Raw genomic sequence first — 19,690 nt, forward strand, 5'->3', positions numbered from 1 at the left:
GTTTGCCTTTGGGGGCGGGTGGCGATTTGTGTGTGTGTGGGGGCGTGGCAAATAAACGCTTAACTGCAGCCACAGCCGTTGGCAGGAGTCGTAATTTCAGGATGTAAATTTATTGTGCTCTAGCCTCGCTTATACGACTATAATAAGGCGCACAGGGACTGCATTTTGGCTGGATGTGATTAAGGTTTCGCCAAAATTCAAATTATGACAACTCAATTTGTCTTGACAAACAACAAGGCTCCAGGACTCGCTTTCCGGAGTACAGAACTGGGAGCCATCAATCAATCTCTATCAACTCGTCGAAAATTTTCCACTTGCCAGGCGTTAATAAAAACCCCGATGAATCACCCATACCATTCCATTTCATCTTAGCCATCCCGGCGAACCATTACTTATTTCGGCACTCCGCTGCCTTATAATCACAATAAACGCTTTTAATGACAGCTTCACTAACTGACTGCCGAGGTGGCATCGCGATAAAATTCATATTAGGATTTAATCGGGTGTTCAGTCATAACTGTAAAACTGTTTGGCTTTCCCAGTCGTATCAATAAACTCCAACGACTCTTTCTGGATAATGCACTGGAAAAGTTATTTGAATATCCTTGCTCAAAGATCAACTAAAGAAGACGTCCTTTAAACTGAGTTCCTTACTTCAAATTCCCCATTTCATGACTTTTCCTTTGCATATCTCAGTATTTAACATAGTTTATTTAATAAATCATCCATTGTCCATTTGACTGTAGTTTTCCTTTCTGTGTGAATGGAAATGGAGATGGAAATCGTTTCGCTTTCTGTTGTCATTTGCTCATCGGTGCTTACATTGTGTATTATTACAATTGCATTGTAAACCAGCAAACACTTCAGACATCCCACCTCCCATTTCCAGGCTCTCTTTTTATGGGCCTCCTGCTGATAAATTGATTTAAAACATTGTGCAAATACTCGTTCGGCTTTACTATGCGCACACACAACATTTTATTTATTGGCACTGGCAAAGGACGAAGTCAGGACAACGATGTCCTGGCTGGCTGCGATAAGGAGGCGGCCTTTGTCGTCCAATCTGGGCCTGTTTACCTGATAGGGGGACCAAGACCCCCTCGACCCCTTCGGGATCCGTTTATATGGGCATTTTGGGCTATTATCGTAGTTGGACCTGGGGCGGACATCTGCCCATCTCCAGAAATTCCCCTCTGCTGACAGCAATTGATTAATGACACAAGGAGAATCGACCACGCTACGTTTGCTTAATTTATTTGGGAGGCCATTTGTAAAGATTCTTTAATAACTGAAGCCCAACAAGTGGCTCCGGGGAAACTTTAAAAGGGCATAAAAGCAAAACTAACCGCCTAGAAGAATTTCAAAAGTACCCTCCACATTCACATTCACGATGAGGAGTCATCTTTCCGATTAAATCATTTGGGGAAGGACGTGACTCTGGTCTGGCCATAATTGCCAGATGGCAGCCACGATGTGCTGATGGTGTCCATCATTAGGTGTTGATGTTCCTAAGGCCGCCACATGCTGGGCCGAGGAAAAGAAAAGCCAGCATGTTGGCAACATATCGGGCCAAAGTAGAACGATATGAAGTCATAACTTCGTTTTGGCCACGTTATCCCGGCTACAGTAGTTTCATTAAGTTGTGTGACGAATGAATGACGACGCCTCTCCATTGGGTACTTTGGTCCGGGCTCTTGGAATAATTAAATAATTTCCTGTAACTGCAACAAATGAAGTCAACACAGACACTTCCGCCAGCCGAGTGTCCTTGGGCTGGGCGAAAAGTTTTCGAGAACAATCCCAGTATAGCTTGAATATACAAATTAAATCGCATCCGCCCCCTAACATCCTGTCAACAATTTCCTGCTCGCTCTCTGCATGCTCAACTCTCGCCCTTCAACAATCAAGTTTTTAGTTTAGTAGGCAAAAAGTTTTGAGGTTTTTATTGCTTCACAGACATTTAAGCAGCTGAAAGTGCAGTTGCATTCCCCTGAACCACAGCACCGGAAGGAGCATTACTCTATCTACGCTTCCCCCGCTTGCGCTTTAAGCCCACACAGATTTGATTGCTGAATGAGGCTCATCACGCCATAATGCCATACCTTGACTTAAGAAAATTACCAGGCTTTTCCCTTCGCCTCATCAGTCGTGATTGCTGTCGGTTAGAGCCGGGAAGGTGTGGAAGATGTGGCGTTCCCGTCCATGTAATTGTCTGCTGCACACGCACTGACCGAACCACATTAGAGCTCCGGAGGAAGTCTGGTCCTGGCCCAAATGCCCCATCCCTGAACCCAGAGCCCCGAGCGCCCGACGACAGTCTATTTGGGACCTTGCACTGCACTGCAGTGCTGTCGTGGACAAGCTCTCATGCCATGATGCCCTTTCTATGGAGAGCTGCTGTTCGCTGAGGAATTTGGGATTTCACATAGTAAGTTTTCATAGGGTATATACATTTTAGACCTTTAAAGTCAAGCTCCTTATTGGCTTTTGTCTGTCAAAAGGAAATTTCTGCGGGCTTCGAGTGGCAGGTGGTTATGGTTGGAGCTGGTCAATCTGTACGGAAATAATTTCCAGACAGTTGATTGTTGCCCTGGTCGAAATGCTTAAGTTGGCTTTAATGCATCTGACATCGAGCCTAGATGTCACACCCTTGAATTAGCCAGATTTGACTTTAAAGACGATGGGCAGACGATGTCTGTGGAGGATGGTCGGGCAACCCCAGAGAGCAAACGATTTCAATTAAAACGCGAAATCCACTTAATTTTGAATGACAATTAGTGATGGCTGCCAATGTAAACCACCGTTGCCAACCCCATAGGGCGGGGTGTAGAAAAACTCTATAATGACTAAATGACTGACAAAATCAGCAACAAATCACGACAAGCCAACAAGGCAACAGCAACGTCAACAACAAATCAGACAAATTGCATTAAAAATTCCATGGCACTCGACCAGTTCTACCCCCTTTAAAACCCAACCCCCCCACTTTTAGCCGTCTCTGTGTTGACAGACAGATACATGAGTGGCCAGGGGGTGGCTGGATGGGGTTGGATCTGGGTAAGTGAGCGATTAGTGTCGCCTCGGTCTGGCCAAATGTCCATTAACGATAGCCATGACGTCGACAACAAATCAAATCAAATCAAATGTACTTTAACACGCTCTAGTCTAAGTATTTAGGCGATGGCATAAAAAAGAACGAGAATAGGGAAGAATCAGAAGCCAAAATAGCAGAAATGGAAAATGGAAAATGGTAGATGGTAAATGGACTCGGCCGAGTCCGAGTTTTCCTCTGAGCTTGACAATGGCAGCTCGCTCACTCGCCGTTCCACTTCCACTTCCGTTTCCGTTTTAAGTACTCAGTGGGCGAAGAGCGGCGATGGCGACTAACGGCATTCAATAGTCATACCTGCTCAGGTTGGACAGCGAAATGTATGATCCTCTTGGTAATATATTTTTGCTTTTTTTTGCTGCATCTGTCATGTGCTGATTATCCGTTTGAACCATGGCCCGAGGTTGCAAAAAATATTTGCAAACAATAAGATTTAATTACATTTATAATTTGCGTTTGACAAAAAACATCAGTGCTCTAAGAATAACTAATGAGAATTGCGGAATTTTAATTATTCTTTTTGCATAAATAAATGTGTTTCACAGTTTTGAATATAAATGGTTCTGGATTTAGTCATTGCTCATTGTTTGCACTTAGGGTATAAAAAATGTATACATTTAAAGTGATAAATACATTTTTGAAAACGATTTAACAACAACAACAACTAATTGGCTGAAATTGGTTAGAAATAATTTGCTGTACAAATAAAAATTTTTAAATCGAATTAATAGTTCATCGAAATTTATTTATCGGCCATGGTTAACTGCTAATATTTTTTTTGTTAAGTTGTATGGAGTTTTGTTTTTGGATTTGCGAATGCAATACAAATATAATACGAAACACTGTATTATCCACGTTAGTTTTGGATTTATTTTGTTACATTCAATGACTTCCATCTTCAGAGGCTCAACTGTAGACGGTCGAGCAGTCTATCAAGTGGCTGTAAAGTCGACTCGAACTCGTTAGTTACAAATTGCGATGACTGCGACGCCGACTCGAGCAATTGATAAGAGCTGGACAAATGTTTGGCCAAGTGTGCGACAATTTTAATTTGCTGTGTTTTTACCCGGTTTGGCGACTTTTATTTTTCTTTTTTCGAATCCGTTCCTCAGTTCCTGTTGCTGGCCGACAATGATTGCTGCACTTAGCCGCTGTTTAAGCCGTAAATCGTCGCCTCCACTTCCGCCGCGAACGGAAGTGCAACATTTAATTACGTGCAGCATGGCAAACGATTCCGTTTCATTTGATGTTGAGTGGAATCACCGGTTAGTGGCGCCCCCGAAAACCCACTTACAATCATCTGAACGTTAGAGTTGACTATGAATATCGTGTATACGCCATGAGGTACTGTTTCCGAAATGAACTCAACTGAAAGGACAGCGCGAACAGATTGATGCGAGGGCCCGCTGCAGATGGCAGATGGCGATGTCCAGGCGAAGTCATCCAGAAACTGGGTTAATTTCGGTCCGCGACTTTATTGCATTCAAAATGGAGCGCAACTATAATCACCAGAGCGGAAATACCAAGTGAGACGGGGTCGGAATGATTGGGGCCACTAACTCACATATCATGAGCAGCTATGGCAATGGCATCCGTATTCCTCTGTATTCGAACTCCGATTCCGATTCGTCGGATCAATCGTGCGTGGAGTTTTGGACCGGTCCAGGCTCAAAAGTTGCCATCGGTCGACGTCGCCGGCAACAGCTGCTTGCTCAATGGCCGCATCGTAATCTAATAGCCATGTGCCCAGTTTCGGTCCCTATCCGATGGCATTCTGGCCCGGCTTTGGACGTTCTGCAGCTAATGCATCTGTTAGTGTCGCTGTTTTCACCACAGCCATTTCGCTACGCGCCGCATGAGCCGCGAGCATTATTTTTGACCGCACGAGGAGTGTCCTGGAGTGTGTTTCGCCCCATGGCGACATAAGAATTGACCGGGAAGAAACGGGCATTAAAAAATATTCCCCGACACAAAAGTTTAGTTCACAGTCGGCTTTAAGAGAGTGAAAAGTTTGTACATAAGCTGGAAATATGAAAATTTCATTCTTATGGTCCACTTAAAATGATTTATCTATTGTGGTGCCTTCTTTGGAAAGTATTATTTATGTATAAATGGAAATAAAGAAAATAGCTCGTACTATTTAAACTTCATCTATATGTATGGGCTAAAAGGACCAACAAATAAATTCGAAAACGCATTACTTCTGCCCACATTTTATTAAAAGCCACATAAGCAAGTTATCTAGATGTTCAGCGAGAATTTGAGTTGGATAATTATGAAATCATGTTATCATATTTTATGTATGCAAAACCATTTTTGCAGTGGAGTTTAGGCAAAAATTTAAATATCTATTTCGGACATAAAACGTTTACACAGCGCACTTTCATATGGCCAGCGAATATTTGATAAAACTTCGTAAATTTTCAAATTAATAAAGCCAGGATTTCATACCTTCCATTAGTCAGAACACCTGTTAGTATCTGGCTCAGATTGAAGGCACACTGCGGTGGTAGTTTAATATTGCAGGGTCATCCGTATCGGGTAAATTAATTGATTCAGATACGGATCGGATAGGTAGGTAGGTAGGTTGTTTGGATGGGCCAACACGAAAGAGGAGTGCAGTTGGGTGGTTTGGGTGGATTTATGGGTCTTCCCCTGGCGACGAATTGCAGCTGAGTTTGTCAACGTTGCGTATACGCCGCATAGGACGGCTGGAGCATTGGGCTTTGAAGGAAAAATTTGTCAACATTTTCGTGTCGGGGCGACATTTGTCGTACCTGACTGTTGTTTATGGTTGCCCCGATGGCAATTTATGGCTGCCCATCTGGACCTTGTCTAATGACATAATTGGAGGACGGCCGTGGACGGCAGCTTAAAGTGCAACAAAGAAACTTTGGGGCTGCAATTAATTTACGATTCCTTGTGCGGGCGACCATTTTTGCAGCCAATTGGGCGTGCAGAGTAGCAGTTGCCAGCTACCAGCTGCCACAATCTGGGGCATATGTTGCCGCAAATTATAGCCACATTTTGCTGGCAGCGGCAGTCAAGTCGAAAGCCGTTAAAGCGCCAGCCCTATCGAAATTTGCCTTAACTGCTTCATTTGCTTCAAATTGAATTTAAAGTCAGTGTTCTGGCCAGGATCGCTGCATCTCTGTGTATGTGTGTGTGTGTGTTTCGGTGGCGGTGGCTAAATGCCAAGATTCCGGCTACCGGGTTCTGGGCATCTCGTTCTGGCGCTTTCTGTCCGCCCCAGGATCAACATTTCGCTTTTGTCCGCTTGCCAGACAACGCAGAGTTGAACGCTTTTACCGCAGCTGTTGCAGCTGCAGCTCCAGCTTCCTTTGTGCTGCAACGGCTTAATCCGCTCGCTGACCGTTTGCATTTCCCATTTTCCATGCTGCATATCGGGGCGACGGCAGCCATGTGTTTTAGGAAGCTTAATATGCGGCAACTAGATTAATTATACCCTACCAAAGGGATATGCGTGACTGTAGGATGGGATATGCAGGGAAAAGCCATGTTACATATTATATTAAAATAGTCTTCAAAACGCTGAATAAATTTGAATAATGGGCGGAATAGGTTTAAGTGAGAACTGAATTTATAATATTATTTCCCCACTCTTGTTCCACATTGGCTGTACTATATGTCCAAAAGTTGCCAGATTGGATTTCCCCATTTCTTCTTAAGCCAATTGCCGTTTCCGTTGCCATTGGCAAAACAGGGAGGATATGGCCCAAAGAATGCCCAAATGAATTTAGAGCAATTTTCAATTATTGCACAATCGAAGCGTAAATAAGTTGTAAATCATCAATTACCCGACAAAAAGCAGCCAGCTCCCACCCACGCACGAGCATTTCTCAGTTACAACAACTGCAATTCCCAAGAAATCGCCAAAAGCGGATACGTGTCCTATCGCATCCCGAAAAGCAGCAGAGAGGAACACAGATATGAGGTCGCCGAGGAGGAGCCGGAAGGACCTTAGAACTTCGGCCAGACAATGGGCAATCGTAAAAAAAGCAACTAACAGTCCAGAAGCACTCGGCCACACTGAGACTTGGACGAAGTCGAGAACGGGAGATAAGCTGAGAAGAAGGGAGAATCAACAGTACACTGAGCAAAATAGTTACAACTGTGCATTTGTTGTTTTCAATACTTAATAATAATTGGTTTGATAGAATAGTCTAGATTTATAAAAGGAGCCTAAATATGCTTTCAAGTTCTGACATATGATTTCTTTCAGTGCCGTTGAAGAAAGTGCTCCTGGATGGGCAGTGAAAACCTTAAGTAGATAGATATAGAAATGTCTTTCCGTCCCGTCCGCCGGCATGTGATTTATGTGGTAAATAAAAGAAGGACAAGAACAAGAACTAGAACAAGCTAGGGAATCAAAGTCCGGCGATGGCATGCAAGGATATGGGTATAGGGGCTCCGACTTGAGCTGCAACACGCGTCTGCAGTTGCAACAAGCAGCAGGCAGCATGCGGCATAGGCGAAGACAAAGACAAAAGAACCGCACACATAGAGGACACGAGAGAGAGAGAGGGCAGATGGGACTGAGAAAGAGACAAGACGAGTGTAGTACGTTGGCGAGACGGAGTAAAAGTTTTTAATATTATTTCAAGACTGAAATGAGGGCAATCAGCAAGTGCAATTGTCGTCGAGCGGCTGGCATAACAAAGGAATCGTTTTTTGGTAGTAAAAATAGGAGGGCTGGCAAGGAGGATGAACAGAACAAAGGCGTCACTGAGATGGATCCCAGGAAGTCTTTTGCCAATAAGCGATGGGAGTGGCCCCTGTCAACGCCCAATGATGCATTCGCAGCTGCTTGCCGCTCCTCCGCCAAAGATAAAGGTGGCTATATGTCGGGGGAAAACAAACAAAGGCTCCGAAAGGCAAAGAGATAAGGACAAAGAACGCGCCACAGAAACTGCAGATAGGATGGCTTACAAGTAGGTAAACGATGTACTTTCAATTAAGGATGTGCCGGGAAAATGGCGGCTGCACGGTGCAATGAAGCGCAAGAAAGCGGGATAAGGAGTCGCTTTGCTGATGAAGTCGGTTTCCTTTGAGAACGGAAAAGCGGGTGCATAAGAGCACGCCGGTTATTCACTTAGTCCAGAGTTAGCCTGGCAAAAGGATAATGCGCACCACCATTGGGATGCACGCATCCTGGCCGAATGAGCCCAACGAGCGGAACGTGCGGAAGAGAAACCATCGATAAGGCGAATGCGTCAAACTGAACTTGTACCACTAACCCAGTTAGTCGCGGACCGAGTGGCACTGAAATCTCCCCAGAGAGTGCGACGTGTGGAGCTGGGCCACATGTGTCCTGGCACAATGCGCATCCTGTTGCGAAAGCACACGAATGCAAGAGCCGAAGGATTCAATGTCGAAACGAACGAACTTTGGAACGCTGTCGCAGAGGTTCGATGGAGCAGTTTGAGCAGTTTGAGCGGATTTCCCAGCAACACAATCTGAAAATGTTGCGACTCAAATCGTAATGGTCGTGTTGCTAGCCGAATGTTGGGACTCAAAAGATAATGGCCTTGCTATCGCTGGGCGGCAATTTTGTTTCGGCCCCTTATCACTTTAGAGGCGGCACGTTTTCAACGGGGTGGTGGGGAGCTCAGCCCCTGCCTGATCCCACCGATTCCACACCGATTGTATACACCTCAGTGGGTTCCCAAGCTCGTCGGCGAAATGACGTCTCCCTTCGACGGCGTTGCCTGCCTCTGGCTGTCACTGATCTGGATCCAACTGGGTCTCATCAATGCCGGCCTGGAGTTCCTCAAGGATTTCGTACCCCTTCATCTGGTGCGGCTGAGAGAGATCGAGGACGAGGAGCGGGAAATCCAGGGCGAGTGCACCCTGGGAGCCATCAGCATTCGTATGTTCGCCTTTTAAAGACTGCTTTAATGATTCATCTTGAATTATTATTCAAACTCATTATAATTAACTACTCTGACTACCTTAAGTTCTTAGTTATGTTAACAAAGAAATGAAAACATTGATTTATTGTATACATTTAAGAATAGTATTGCTAGTACTAGCACGTTTCCGTATAATCTAATCTTTTAACTAAAAATATTCGATTCGATTGTAAATGTAGCAAATACAAAGTATCATGGAATGAAACTAGTTTTTTCCAATCAGGTTTAGGGCAGTTAAACGGATACTAATAATAATACTATATTTTTATATGATATGTGCACAATGCACTTTTTCAAGATTCTTTGTATTTATTCAAACCTCAAAGGTTGCTGACTTTAGATAAAAGGAAAATAGTAAAGATAATACATGCAATCAGTAGTAGATTGCCTCATTGTGAGAAAAGTTGGGGCATTTGCTTAAAGCCAAATCATTCTTGAATTCGAGTTCTTACAAATTTCTGCTGGATGCACGGAGTAGTTAATGCATTCCAAGCCAAAGAAATTTCATTTATTTATTATGCTTCTCTAGGTTATCTGGCACTGTAGAATTTCCCATTCAATCTTCGCACAGCACAACTGCAAATTTTAATTAAAAATTCATTTCTTCTCCGGACGCACAAAAAAGTGTCATTTATTTGGGGCAGAATTCGGACAGCTTGGGGTTGCTTATCTTGCGATGACATACCTTGTCGGTTCATAGAAATATATAAAACGAAATTTATGGCAAGTCGAAAGTCTTGGCCGAGTAGTGAAAAGTTGCTCCTCCGCTTCGGTGGGGCACTGCTACCCTCCTCCATCTCCATTTCACCTATTTTGACAGTTGAAAGTTCATTTTCCGTTCGATTTGCGCACTCGGAGAGCTTGGGGCTACAGTCCTCAATAATATTTCATTACGCTGGCATGGGACGGGAGTTTATTCATTTGCATAATTCCCTTGTTTACAATTTGTGTGCCACAGAAAAGAGCGATTGACTTAAATGAAGTTACAACTTGGCAGCAGCAGCAGTAACAGCGGCAGCTAAGTGAAAGCAGCAGTTGCAAAATAAGAAAATTTATAATATTCAATTTATATGCACTTTTTGCATCCCCGATCTCCTCGAGGCTTCTTCGAGTTGCACCAACAAGTAGTAGGAGCTGCGGAAACGACAGAAACAACAGAAACAACTGCATCTGCTAAGCTGATAATCCCAGATTTGAAGGCGCCAACAGCTGCACCCACTCAGGCAGAGCCACGCCCCCCTCGCGAGCGCCTCTTTTCTGGCGCTGTGATTAATGAGATTTGTCACTGGCTTCATTTGTATTTTCCATGCTGTTGACTGGGCTGGAGCAGACCAACCTCCACCCCTCTCCCGCCAGCCTTGGGAGCCCACTGACATGCATATAAATTTCATAAATGCCAAGGAGCCTGCAATTGCAGGAGCCGGGCCAAGAAGCGTGTCCAACAGTCCAACAGCAGCAGCAGCTGGCCGGCGAATTTGCATTTTCATTATTTTCAACTCAATTTAAAAATGAAAATCACCAAAGACAAACAGCCACGGGTCATGGGGCTGCGAAGCGGAAGGAAGTCGCTTAGCTGGCGTGCCTTATTATGATTCGCATAACAATAAAGGCCAGGACCTTCCCTCATGCGCCTCATCCCGCACCGATAACTAAGTGGCACATTAAATTTACCCGAGCCTATAATTCATTTGTTAAGTCCGCCTCGGCCTCGCTTCCACTGTTCCGCCAGTTCGGGTTCCGCTTCCATTGCTGGCCAAGATGATCATTAGAGGGGGGGGGGCCAAGGACGAGTAGAGCTTATTATAGCCCGGTTTTTGGGGTACTCTGGTATTATCCCGAAAAGGATACTGCGCACGGAGGACGCGGTTAGAACTGTACCCTTCAAATGGGAGTATTGGTCATATATGAAAACCCATCTTTGTCGAATTTTGATTCCATAACAAACAATTTAATGTCTTATATTAGTATAAATTTCGATTTCTGTATAAAGACTGCTCACAACCCCACAGAAATCAACCGAAATAAACTTTCCCCCATTGAGTTACAACGACTTCAGGGTATCTCCAGTTTCGTAGCTCTTGAAACAAGTTGTGCACTTTTATTCATTTGGCTCCGTGCTTTATTATTATTTTTATTTTTAGTGATTTTGTAGCTGCAGTTCGGGTATCTCGAGTTGGTCTGTCTCAGCTCAGCTCTCCGCTCATCCCAGTTCGCTTTTGGGCCGGCTGAGTTATGGTGGGCAATAAATTTATATGACATATAAATGTAAATAATTGAGCGGCGCGGAGCCGCCGTCTAGAGTTGTCACAGCGGTGAGGCAGAGGCTCGGAGGCTGAGAGGGTTTTTTTTCGAGGGGGTTTTAAGGGGGGCTTTAAGGGTGCCAGCGGCTTGTTGACTCCGTGATTGATGTTGGCCCACTCTGCGGCTCCTCACTTAAAAGTCCTTAATGGCCATTCTGCGTCGCGCATTTAATTTAAAGTTTTGCTGCATCGTTGTGTTACACATTTATTGTTTCTGGTTTTTTTTTTACTGTAAAGTAGGTATGCGAAGTTATGGGGGAAACCCATCTAGACAGTCAGGGAGAAAAGGGGGTAGGGTGAGGTCATGTCGATGCCCAGTTTCTTGATCACATAGTTGATCTGGTCCTGGCTCTTCAGACCGTAAGCCTCGAAGGGCTTCACATTGAAGCGACTGATGCGATTTCCGGAGATGCCCATGAGGAACTTGTAGTAGCTGGGCCGCAGCGAACGAGCCTCCAGGATTGCCGAGTGGAAGAGCACGGCCGTGAAGAATCCGTACATGAGCATCGCGAAGTGGGGCACCTCGGGCAACTTGCCCTCCGCGATGCCCCAGTTGTAGAGCAGATGCATGGACTTCCACATCAGATAGCAGGCCACCGTGGTGTTCGGGAAACGGAAGAAACCAATCGATCCGATGAGGCCAGCCGGAATGGCGAAGAGAGCATTGTCGAAACCAAACGAGTGACGCAGTCCGCAGGAAGTCGACTGAAAGTTGAAAGGGGGAAGTGATAAGATATATTAATTGCTTTAACTCAGTATCTAATAAACGGCTGGTGTTGCTCACCTTGAAGAGAAGTGAGAAGATGCCCAGCGCCAATCCCAACTGCAAGGATCCTCCGTTGAAGATCTGCTTGCGCCACTGCATCTTGGACTTGAAGATCTTGGGAATGTTGAGCAGCAGCTTTAGACCCACCGATAGGCCAACACCGCCCAGGAATGGCTTTAGTCCTCCAATAAGGGCGTAGGGAACACAGCCCCTCTTGTGTGGACAACTTGGATGTTTGGCCTTCAGCATGCGGTCATAGAGCTGTACGTAGGCCGAAATGCTTTGGAAGTTGAGGGGAGCCTGGCGAGAGCTTTGCGTGGTGGTGACCACAGGCGTCTTCAGTGGACCCTCATCCTCTTTGCCCACGATCAGGGCAAGAGCCTTGAACGTCGCATCCTTTGCCACTGTCTTGTGCAATCCGGCGCGATATAAATACATCAAGGCGGTTACACTTGCTCCCATGATGAACACCTGTCCATTAGGAATGGATCGAACCCAGCCTCGTGCCTCCATCATCTTCCACAGCGTTTCGATACCCACATTGGCCACATACAATGCGAGAGGAGCACGGCGTTCTGGACGCTCGAAGGCAAGACATGAAAAGCTGGCCAGGAACGAGGGCAGCCAAGCAACTGTGCCGAAGTAGAATCCTCCCAAGATCTGACGCAAGTAGCACACGGCAAAAACAAAGAGTCCTCCATTCATCGAAAGGAACGCTGTCGACTGTAGGATTCCAGATGCAGTGCGTCTCAGATCCTTCAGCGATGGAATGCGTCCTCGCATGATCAAAGCCACCTGGGGTAGGGAATAGATGGTTACAATAGGATTCACTGAAGTAAATTATCACTAAAACTTAGAAGGGTTATTTATAATATAACCTTTGTACTTCAAAATTCATATCAGTTGAACTGCCATATACAACGCACTTAAAAAGGTCTAAATTTGTAGCCCATGTTTTCCCATTCAACTCACCACGTAAACAGTGGCGTAGGTGCGCAAACTGGGAGGGATCTCGGAGAGCATCATACCCGCCGCAGCGCAGGCACAGCTCTTTGTCCACGGATGGTGATACTCATAGCAGGTACAGTTCAAGGCTATCTCGGCCAGTTTACTTTGGGCGCCCATGATCCACTTTGAATATTGACTTATGCTCCGCCGTCTACGATTATCGAATTGGCTTCGTGAGGATGATAAAGCTTATCGAGAAGGGGCTTATCGCCAAGAGTCCGAACGTGGCGCGCAGTGTCCACAATGGCCTAGTTAAATTGGAATTCCCGGATTTACGATTAATCCAGTGTAATTTCAGCTTGAAAATCTATGGAATGCTGTTACAAATATGATGATCCAACTTGCTCGATTCGCAGTAAATCACGCTGGTCATTCCTCGAATCAGCTACAGCTGGTTATCCACTTGGTCTCAGCTGAAGATTGGAATCCATAGGGTAAAAAATTATTGTATAAATTATTGTAAATTATTATATTATCACAACCATATATTTTTTAACTAGAAAACACGACAAGCTTCAGCAAAGAACCAACGCTTACCCAATGTTTATTTAGTTGTTATGGCACGTTGGTTATTTAATAATATTTTCTCCTACTAGGAAACCACGTTATAGCCTGGTCGGCCATCAAATACAACTGACTGCCGACAACTATTCCGTGTGTAGACGCACTTTAAGAGCCCCATTTCTATGCCGTCGTAATCAGCACTCCCCCAAATTCCCGCAAGTGGTTCGGCTGAAGTGCGTCGGATGCAGAGGGCACCTACTTATCGCGTACACGCGAGCCGAAAGTTGGCTTACTTGCTCAATGGCGATCGGTTTGTTGTCGCTGCGTCACCTCCAGCTGGGTATTCCTTATCAATTTCCAAAGCACCCGGCATGTTCTAAGAATTCTCTTAGATATTTCTCTTCAGGGGTCATTCTCATTTGCAGCAAACCCAAAAAAGTATTTATAATAAATAACGTATACAACTGTATATTAGATGGATAGGCAAATTCATATATTTACATTAATTCAGAAAACTTGAAAATTATAATACAATTTATTAAATCTTTATATCGCTATCACAATTAATGACCTCCTAAACAATCAGTGGAAATAGAGGGTTCGCTGCGGACTTAACGATGCCCAGTTTTTTGATAATATAATCAGCCTGATCCTGACTTTTAACTCCAAAAGCCTCGAAGGATTTCATATTGAACCGGCTTAGACGACCTCCGGAAATGTTTTCGATGAACTTGAAGTAACTGGGCCGCATGGATTTTGCCTCCAGAACCGTTGAGTGACAAAGAACCGACGTGAAAAATCCATACATAATCATGGAGAAGTGTGGCACGTCGGGAACCTTTTCTTCGGCAACACCCCAGTTGTACAGGAGTTGCAAGGACTTCAACATCAGATATAGAGACACCGTGGTATTGGGAAAGTATAGAAGGCCAAAAGATCCTATTAAGCCGGATGGAATGGCAAAGAGAGCATTATCATATCCAAAAGAGTGACGGAAGCCACATGAAGTTATCTAAAAGATAGTTTTTAAATTAGCTTAAATTCATTTTGAATAATTTTGACTTACCTTAAAAAGGAGTGAAAATATGCCGAGCGCTAGGCCCAACTGCAGAGAACCCTTGTTGAAGATCTGCTTGCGCCACTGCATCTTTTGCTGGAGTATCCTCGAAATGTTGAGCAGGAGCTTGAAACCCACTTGAAGGCCCACTCCGCCCAGAAAAGGTTTAACTCCACCAAGCAGAGCGTACACCGCACAGCCAAACTGGTGAGGACAGCAAGGATGCTTGAGGGTGGTCAGGTGATTATAGACCTTAAGGTACGACGTAATGCATCGAAAATTTAGGCTTCCTAGGTTAGATCTCTGGGGGATGATCCCCGTAGAGGGCTTTAGCGGACCCTCCTCCTCCTTGCCTATGATCAGACCCAATCCTCTAAAAGTCGCATCCTTGGTAACAGTCCTATGCAATCCGGCACGATATAGATACATCAAAGCGGTGATACTGACTCCCATGATGAGCACCTGTCCGTTGGCAATGGATCGCACCAGTCCTCGGGCCTCTAGCATTTTCCACAGCGTTTCGATGCCCACATTGGCCACGTACATTGCCAGTGGAGCACGGCGCTGCGGACGCTCGACTGCCAGCGATATGGAGCTCACCAAAAGAGCTGGCACCCAGGCTGCGGTACCGAAGTAGAAACCACCGAGAAACTGGCGCACCAGGCAAATGGCGAGGACAAAGAGGCTTCCATTTAGCGAAAGGAAAGCTGTCGATTGCAATGTGCTGGCTAAAGTCCTGCCAAGGTCCTTGAGCGTTGGAATGCGCCTGCGCATTAAAAGTGCCAACTGAAAGTTATTCAATATCAGTTATATACACTCATGGGATTCATAGATTAAATCAAACTTATGATTAACTCACCATGTAGACCATACTATAGGTCTTAAATGTGCCAGGGATTAGGGATAATAGCATTCCAGCCGTCGCACAGGCGCAGCTGGAGGTCCAAGGATGCACGAACTCCTGGCAGCTGCATTTGAAGGCGGCCTCAGCTAGTTTACTCTGTGCTGCCATTATCCAATTTGAACACACGGAAATGACGGTGGAACTTCTGGCTTTGCTTATCGAATGCAGACGACTGATAAGGTTAATCACAACCCTTGAATTGGCTCAGATAATTTGCATGCATATGCACTAGTATTATGTGAAATATGCCAACCATTAATCTGTAGGTAATCCACTATCAGTTGAACCGCTTTCTGTTCATTTTCGGCGTAACCTTCCTAGAATCAACTGCCACTGGTAATCCAATAACTTCGATTTGCGCCGCACGTTTGGACCGGATCAACTATTAAGTACAACTGACTGATATTCTGGGCGATTTAGTGGCTTACGCACCTCCATCTCAAGTGCGTGCTAATCAACAGGTGGTCGCCAAGTTCGTCGATATGCGGGAACTACTTTATCTTAGGGTGTGAGTTAAACTTATGCTTATCGCACCTATGACATGCCAGACAGAGTTTGTGGTAGATCGTCTCCCTCTGGTTTGTTTACGCTGATTCATCAAAACACGGCGAGGTTTCTCTTACTTAAGGCTCTCATAAAAAGTTTGTCATTTTAGAGAGCTTTATTGAGTAATTTGTTGTAGAGTTTACTCCGAATAATTAGAGCTTTCTAATCAAAAAGGTGCTTTCGATTTAAAAAGAAATATGCTTTTTACGTTTTACAAAATATATAAACTATAAATCTAAATTTTTTATACGATTTATTAATGCCACGAAATAAAAAAGGTCAACAAATTTTACAATTCACCCAAACTAGCTTATTTTAATAATCGTTGTGCGCTCTTTGAGCGCGGGAGACTCTTGACGTATGTATGTATATACAGCTCGCAGTTGAACGCGGATATTAGGAGATATATAGGGTCCTCTGTTGGAGGCGACTGACTAAATCAAAATTGACTACTGCTGGCTCAGGAGGCAAAGGAGTAGGCGGGCAACGATGACTTTTCTACTATGTTTAGTGCCTTGATGGTGTCCAGCGCCTGTTGCTGACTGCTCAGCCCAAATACATCAAAGGCGCTCAGATTAAACTTGCTCAGTCTGCGAATGATAAGGGATTCTTAATCTACTGCTTACGCAGCGCGTGTGAACTTTGCTCACCGATCGCCCGAAATGGCCTGCAGAAACTTGTAGTAGCTGGGGCGCAGGCTCTTGGGTTCCAGGATTCCCGCATGGAAAAGCACAGCCGTGAAAAAGGAGTACAAGAAAAGCATAAAGTTGGGGATGTGTGGCACAATACCAAGCTCTTGTCCCTTTGTGCAAAGAATCTAAAGATAAAAGAGTTATTGATTAAGGTAAATAATGCAGATATTGTAGCATGCTAACCTGTAGCGCCTTCCACATGACATACAAGGCTACCGTGTTATCCGGATACTGGGTGAAGGCCACAGAGGCAATTAACGACGCTGGAATTGCAAATCTGGCATCGTCCCGGTTAAAACTGTGCCGCAGCAGGCAGGACACCGACTGTCAAGGACGAAGAAATGACTCACTGCTGGTCGCCAATGTCAAAACGCTTACCTTATAGAGAAATGAAAAGCTGCCCATGAAGATGCCCAGTTGAAGAGTACCACGGTTGAAGACCAACTTCTTCCACGGCATTTTTCCAGCCGTGATTCGTTTGACGTTCATGACCAGCTTCAGGGCAACCTGAAGACCCACTCCGCCCACAAAGGGTTTAATTCCACCCATCAGGGAGTATCCAATGCAGCTTTGTTGATGCCGACAGCTTTCGTGTTTTGCGCGAATGAGATTGCTGTACACGCGCACCCAGTCGGATACAGTCGAAAAACTGACGGCGGGACGTCGGCGGTCTGGCGCAGGCTGCTCACCGGGCACTGCGGGCCCGGACTTGGCAATCGGTCCTGCTTCCTCCTTGCCCACGAAGATGCGAAGGATGTTGAAGATGGAATCCTTGGTAGTGCCAGTACGATAGATATAGAGAAGCGCCGCCATGCTCACGCCAAAGATGAGTGTCTGTCCATTAGGAACGGAGTGCACCCATCCCCTCGATTCTGCCATTTTCCACAGAGCCTCAGTGGCCACATTGGCAACGTAGAGAGTGAGTAGTGGTCGGCGGGCTGGTCTCTCCACCAAAATGGCCGAAAACGAGGCGAAAAAGCAGGGCACAAAGGCCACTGTGGAGAAGTGGTATCTTCCGAGCATGTGCCGCAGTGCACAGTTGTACAGGATAAAGGTGTAGGCATTGGTCACTAGGAAAGCCGTCGATTGGATGATCCCCAGCAGCGTCTTACGCAGATCCTCGCGACTGGGAATGCGGTGGCGCATCAGCAAGGACAGGGCGTACACTATTGTGTAGACCCGCAGGCAGTAGGGCGTGGCCGAGAGTAGTATACCGGCGGTGGCGCTCACGCAGTGGTCCGTCCATGGGTGCTGGAACTCCTTGCAAGTGATGCACAGTGGATCGATCAGCTTGCTTTGTCCTGCCATTTTGGAATGTAGATCTGCGAACAAATTGTGTTTTCATTTTTAATCACTGATTACTTTTTTTTAAAGATACGTTATATAATGATTATCATTAGATGGATCATTAGATGGATAAGCCACCTATGAACTGGCATACGAAAGGATTAATGAGTTATACAAGAACCGGCCGGGCACGATTATCTCTCTCAAAATCGGTACACATTTATAAATTAAAACTTTGGCACTTTAATACGTTAATTATAGTAGATATGATACCATTGTCATTCGGTTTTGATAAGCGTACACACTGAACGATAAGAAGCTTTGGTAAGGAATGGTAAGATTGTAGTAACGAAACTATAGTTGTTACCCATTTAGCATAATTTAATAAAAATTTAAATTAATTTTGAGTGGTTGGAATAAATTTAATGGTTAGTCACCGCATATGAGGTGGCCGGGTCCGAGTCCGTTTTTTAACCTTTAATCTTATCTTCGAGCTACGAACGTACAAGCTGTTATTGTTCTTCTTTCGGCGCTATCGGTTGTTCCACTGAACTTGAAAATAGATCCGAATTTTGATTCGGTTTGGTTAATATGTTTGTTATTCCCGGGGGAGAACTGCGACAACTGCTGGCCAGGCCAGAACTGACTTATTCTAAGGAACGTTGGGTTATATTGGCGGATTACAGCTGTTCGTCGGGTATCTGTGGCAATTTAATGCTGTCAATCGATAAGATATACGACAGATTAGCCGTTGCGGGGGATTTGTCAAAGGCATGAACAAAGGTGTCACGAAATACGTAGGTTTGGTTATATTAATTGATAAGGAAGTGAGCGAAAAATATGGAAGATCATTTAAGATACTTTTCCACGAGTAAAACTCATCTATTGTCAATGTCAATTAGAAGAGAAATCAAAGAATCATTAAGGTTATTATGCTGCGATAAGATTAGTTAAATTTTTAACGAACGAGGGACTTTTTTTTTTTAAGTAGTATTTATGGTTAAGATTATCGTAAACCTAAAGCACTTTAGATTACAGCCATAAACAAAGCTATGTTTTTAATAGGCCCTTCAAATCGAACCACCTGCCACGATCTGCTATCTCTCGAACTTAGCAACCGACTTTTCTTGCCCGCGATTTGCATGAGAAACTATATGGATGAAGCCAAGGCACTAACCGCGGGGTCAACTTCGAGATCTTTGCGCAATCTAACAGAGAGCCGCGATTTAAATACAGTACTGGAAAAAAACAAAAACAAAAACCCAGCTAATCTGCATTGTCGAAGTGAAGAGGGGGCACTTACGCTGGAACTACTGGACACTTGACGGCAATAAACTGATCACTCTCTAATCGCACCTTGATTTCCAATATTGGTTACTTAATATACTGTTTGATGTTTGTTCAGTCTGAGATTTATAGTTGCAACTTTTCCAGCTCTTCGAGTTGAGAATTTGACAATATGTGACAGCTAAGTGACGTCGACTGGAGTCCCGGATTGAGATGTGAGTTTAACGCACTGATTGCCCCGATTCCGGACCTCGCCCCCCCTCACCAACGGACGCGAAATCGGGCGGGGGTATTTTA

At 44.8% G+C, this 19,690-nt stretch overlaps 4 protein-coding genes and 1 long non-coding RNA gene across 6 annotated transcripts; 2 read left to right on the plus strand and 3 right to left on the minus strand.

Annotated features, from left to right (window-relative positions):
• Positions 1-8,738: 8,738 nt before the first annotated feature.
• LOC27206476 lies at positions 8,739-19,591 on the plus strand. 2 transcript variants are annotated; one of them, XM_039294815.2, is made up of 2 exons: positions 8,739-8,999; positions 19,172-19,591. In XM_039294815.2, the coding sequence occupies exons 1-2, from the start codon at positions 8,813-8,815 to the stop codon at positions 19,429-19,431; spliced, it is 447 nt and encodes a 148-aa protein (XP_039150749.1). In that variant the 5' UTR covers positions 8,739-8,812; the 3' UTR covers positions 19,432-19,591. The 2 variants fall into 2 exon arrangements, with proteins under 2 accessions (XP_039150749.1, XP_016035605.2); XM_016177200.3 differs by lacking the exon at positions 19,172-19,591 and having other exon boundaries at positions 8,765-9,685.
• LOC6728926 (transmembrane protein 135) lies at positions 11,490-13,236 on the minus strand. The gene is made up of 3 exons (XM_002104218.4): positions 13,081-13,236; positions 12,127-12,903; positions 11,490-12,047 (listed from the first exon to the last, which is right to left on the minus strand). Exons 1-3 carry the CDS (start codon positions 13,231-13,233, stop codon positions 11,610-11,612), a joined length of 1,368 nt encoding a protein of 455 aa, XP_002104254.1. The 5' UTR covers positions 13,234-13,236; the 3' UTR covers positions 11,490-11,609.
• On the plus strand, positions 13,073-13,685 carry LOC123327264. The gene is made up of 3 exons (XR_006541875.1): positions 13,073-13,189; positions 13,415-13,550; positions 13,617-13,685. It is a non-coding gene; the product is annotated as an uncharacterized LOC123327264 (long non-coding RNA).
• LOC6728927 (transmembrane protein 135) lies at positions 14,092-16,190 on the minus strand. The gene is made up of 3 exons (XM_002104219.4): positions 15,537-16,190; positions 14,687-15,463; positions 14,092-14,632 (listed from the first exon to the last, which is right to left on the minus strand). Exons 1-3 carry the CDS (start codon positions 15,687-15,689, stop codon positions 14,195-14,197), a joined length of 1,368 nt encoding a protein of 455 aa, XP_002104255.1. The 5' UTR covers positions 15,690-16,190; the 3' UTR covers positions 14,092-14,194.
• Positions 16,395-19,548, minus strand: LOC6728928 (transmembrane protein 135). Its single transcript, XM_016174977.3, has 5 exons — positions 19,410-19,548; positions 17,198-18,141; positions 17,003-17,143; positions 16,778-16,944; positions 16,395-16,717 (listed from the first exon to the last, which is right to left on the minus strand). The coding sequence occupies exons 2-5, from the start codon at positions 18,125-18,127 to the stop codon at positions 16,588-16,590; spliced, it is 1,368 nt and encodes a 455-aa protein (XP_016035607.1). The 5' UTR covers positions 18,128-18,141; positions 19,410-19,548; the 3' UTR covers positions 16,395-16,587.
• Positions 19,592-19,690: the final 99 nt, after the last annotated feature.

The sequence above is a fragment of the Drosophila simulans genome, chromosome 3R (assembly GCF_016746395.2).
Source record: "Drosophila simulans strain w501 chromosome 3R, Prin_Dsim_3.1, whole genome shotgun sequence".
Classification (NCBI taxonomy): Eukaryota; Metazoa; Arthropoda; class Insecta; order Diptera; family Drosophilidae; genus Drosophila; species Drosophila simulans.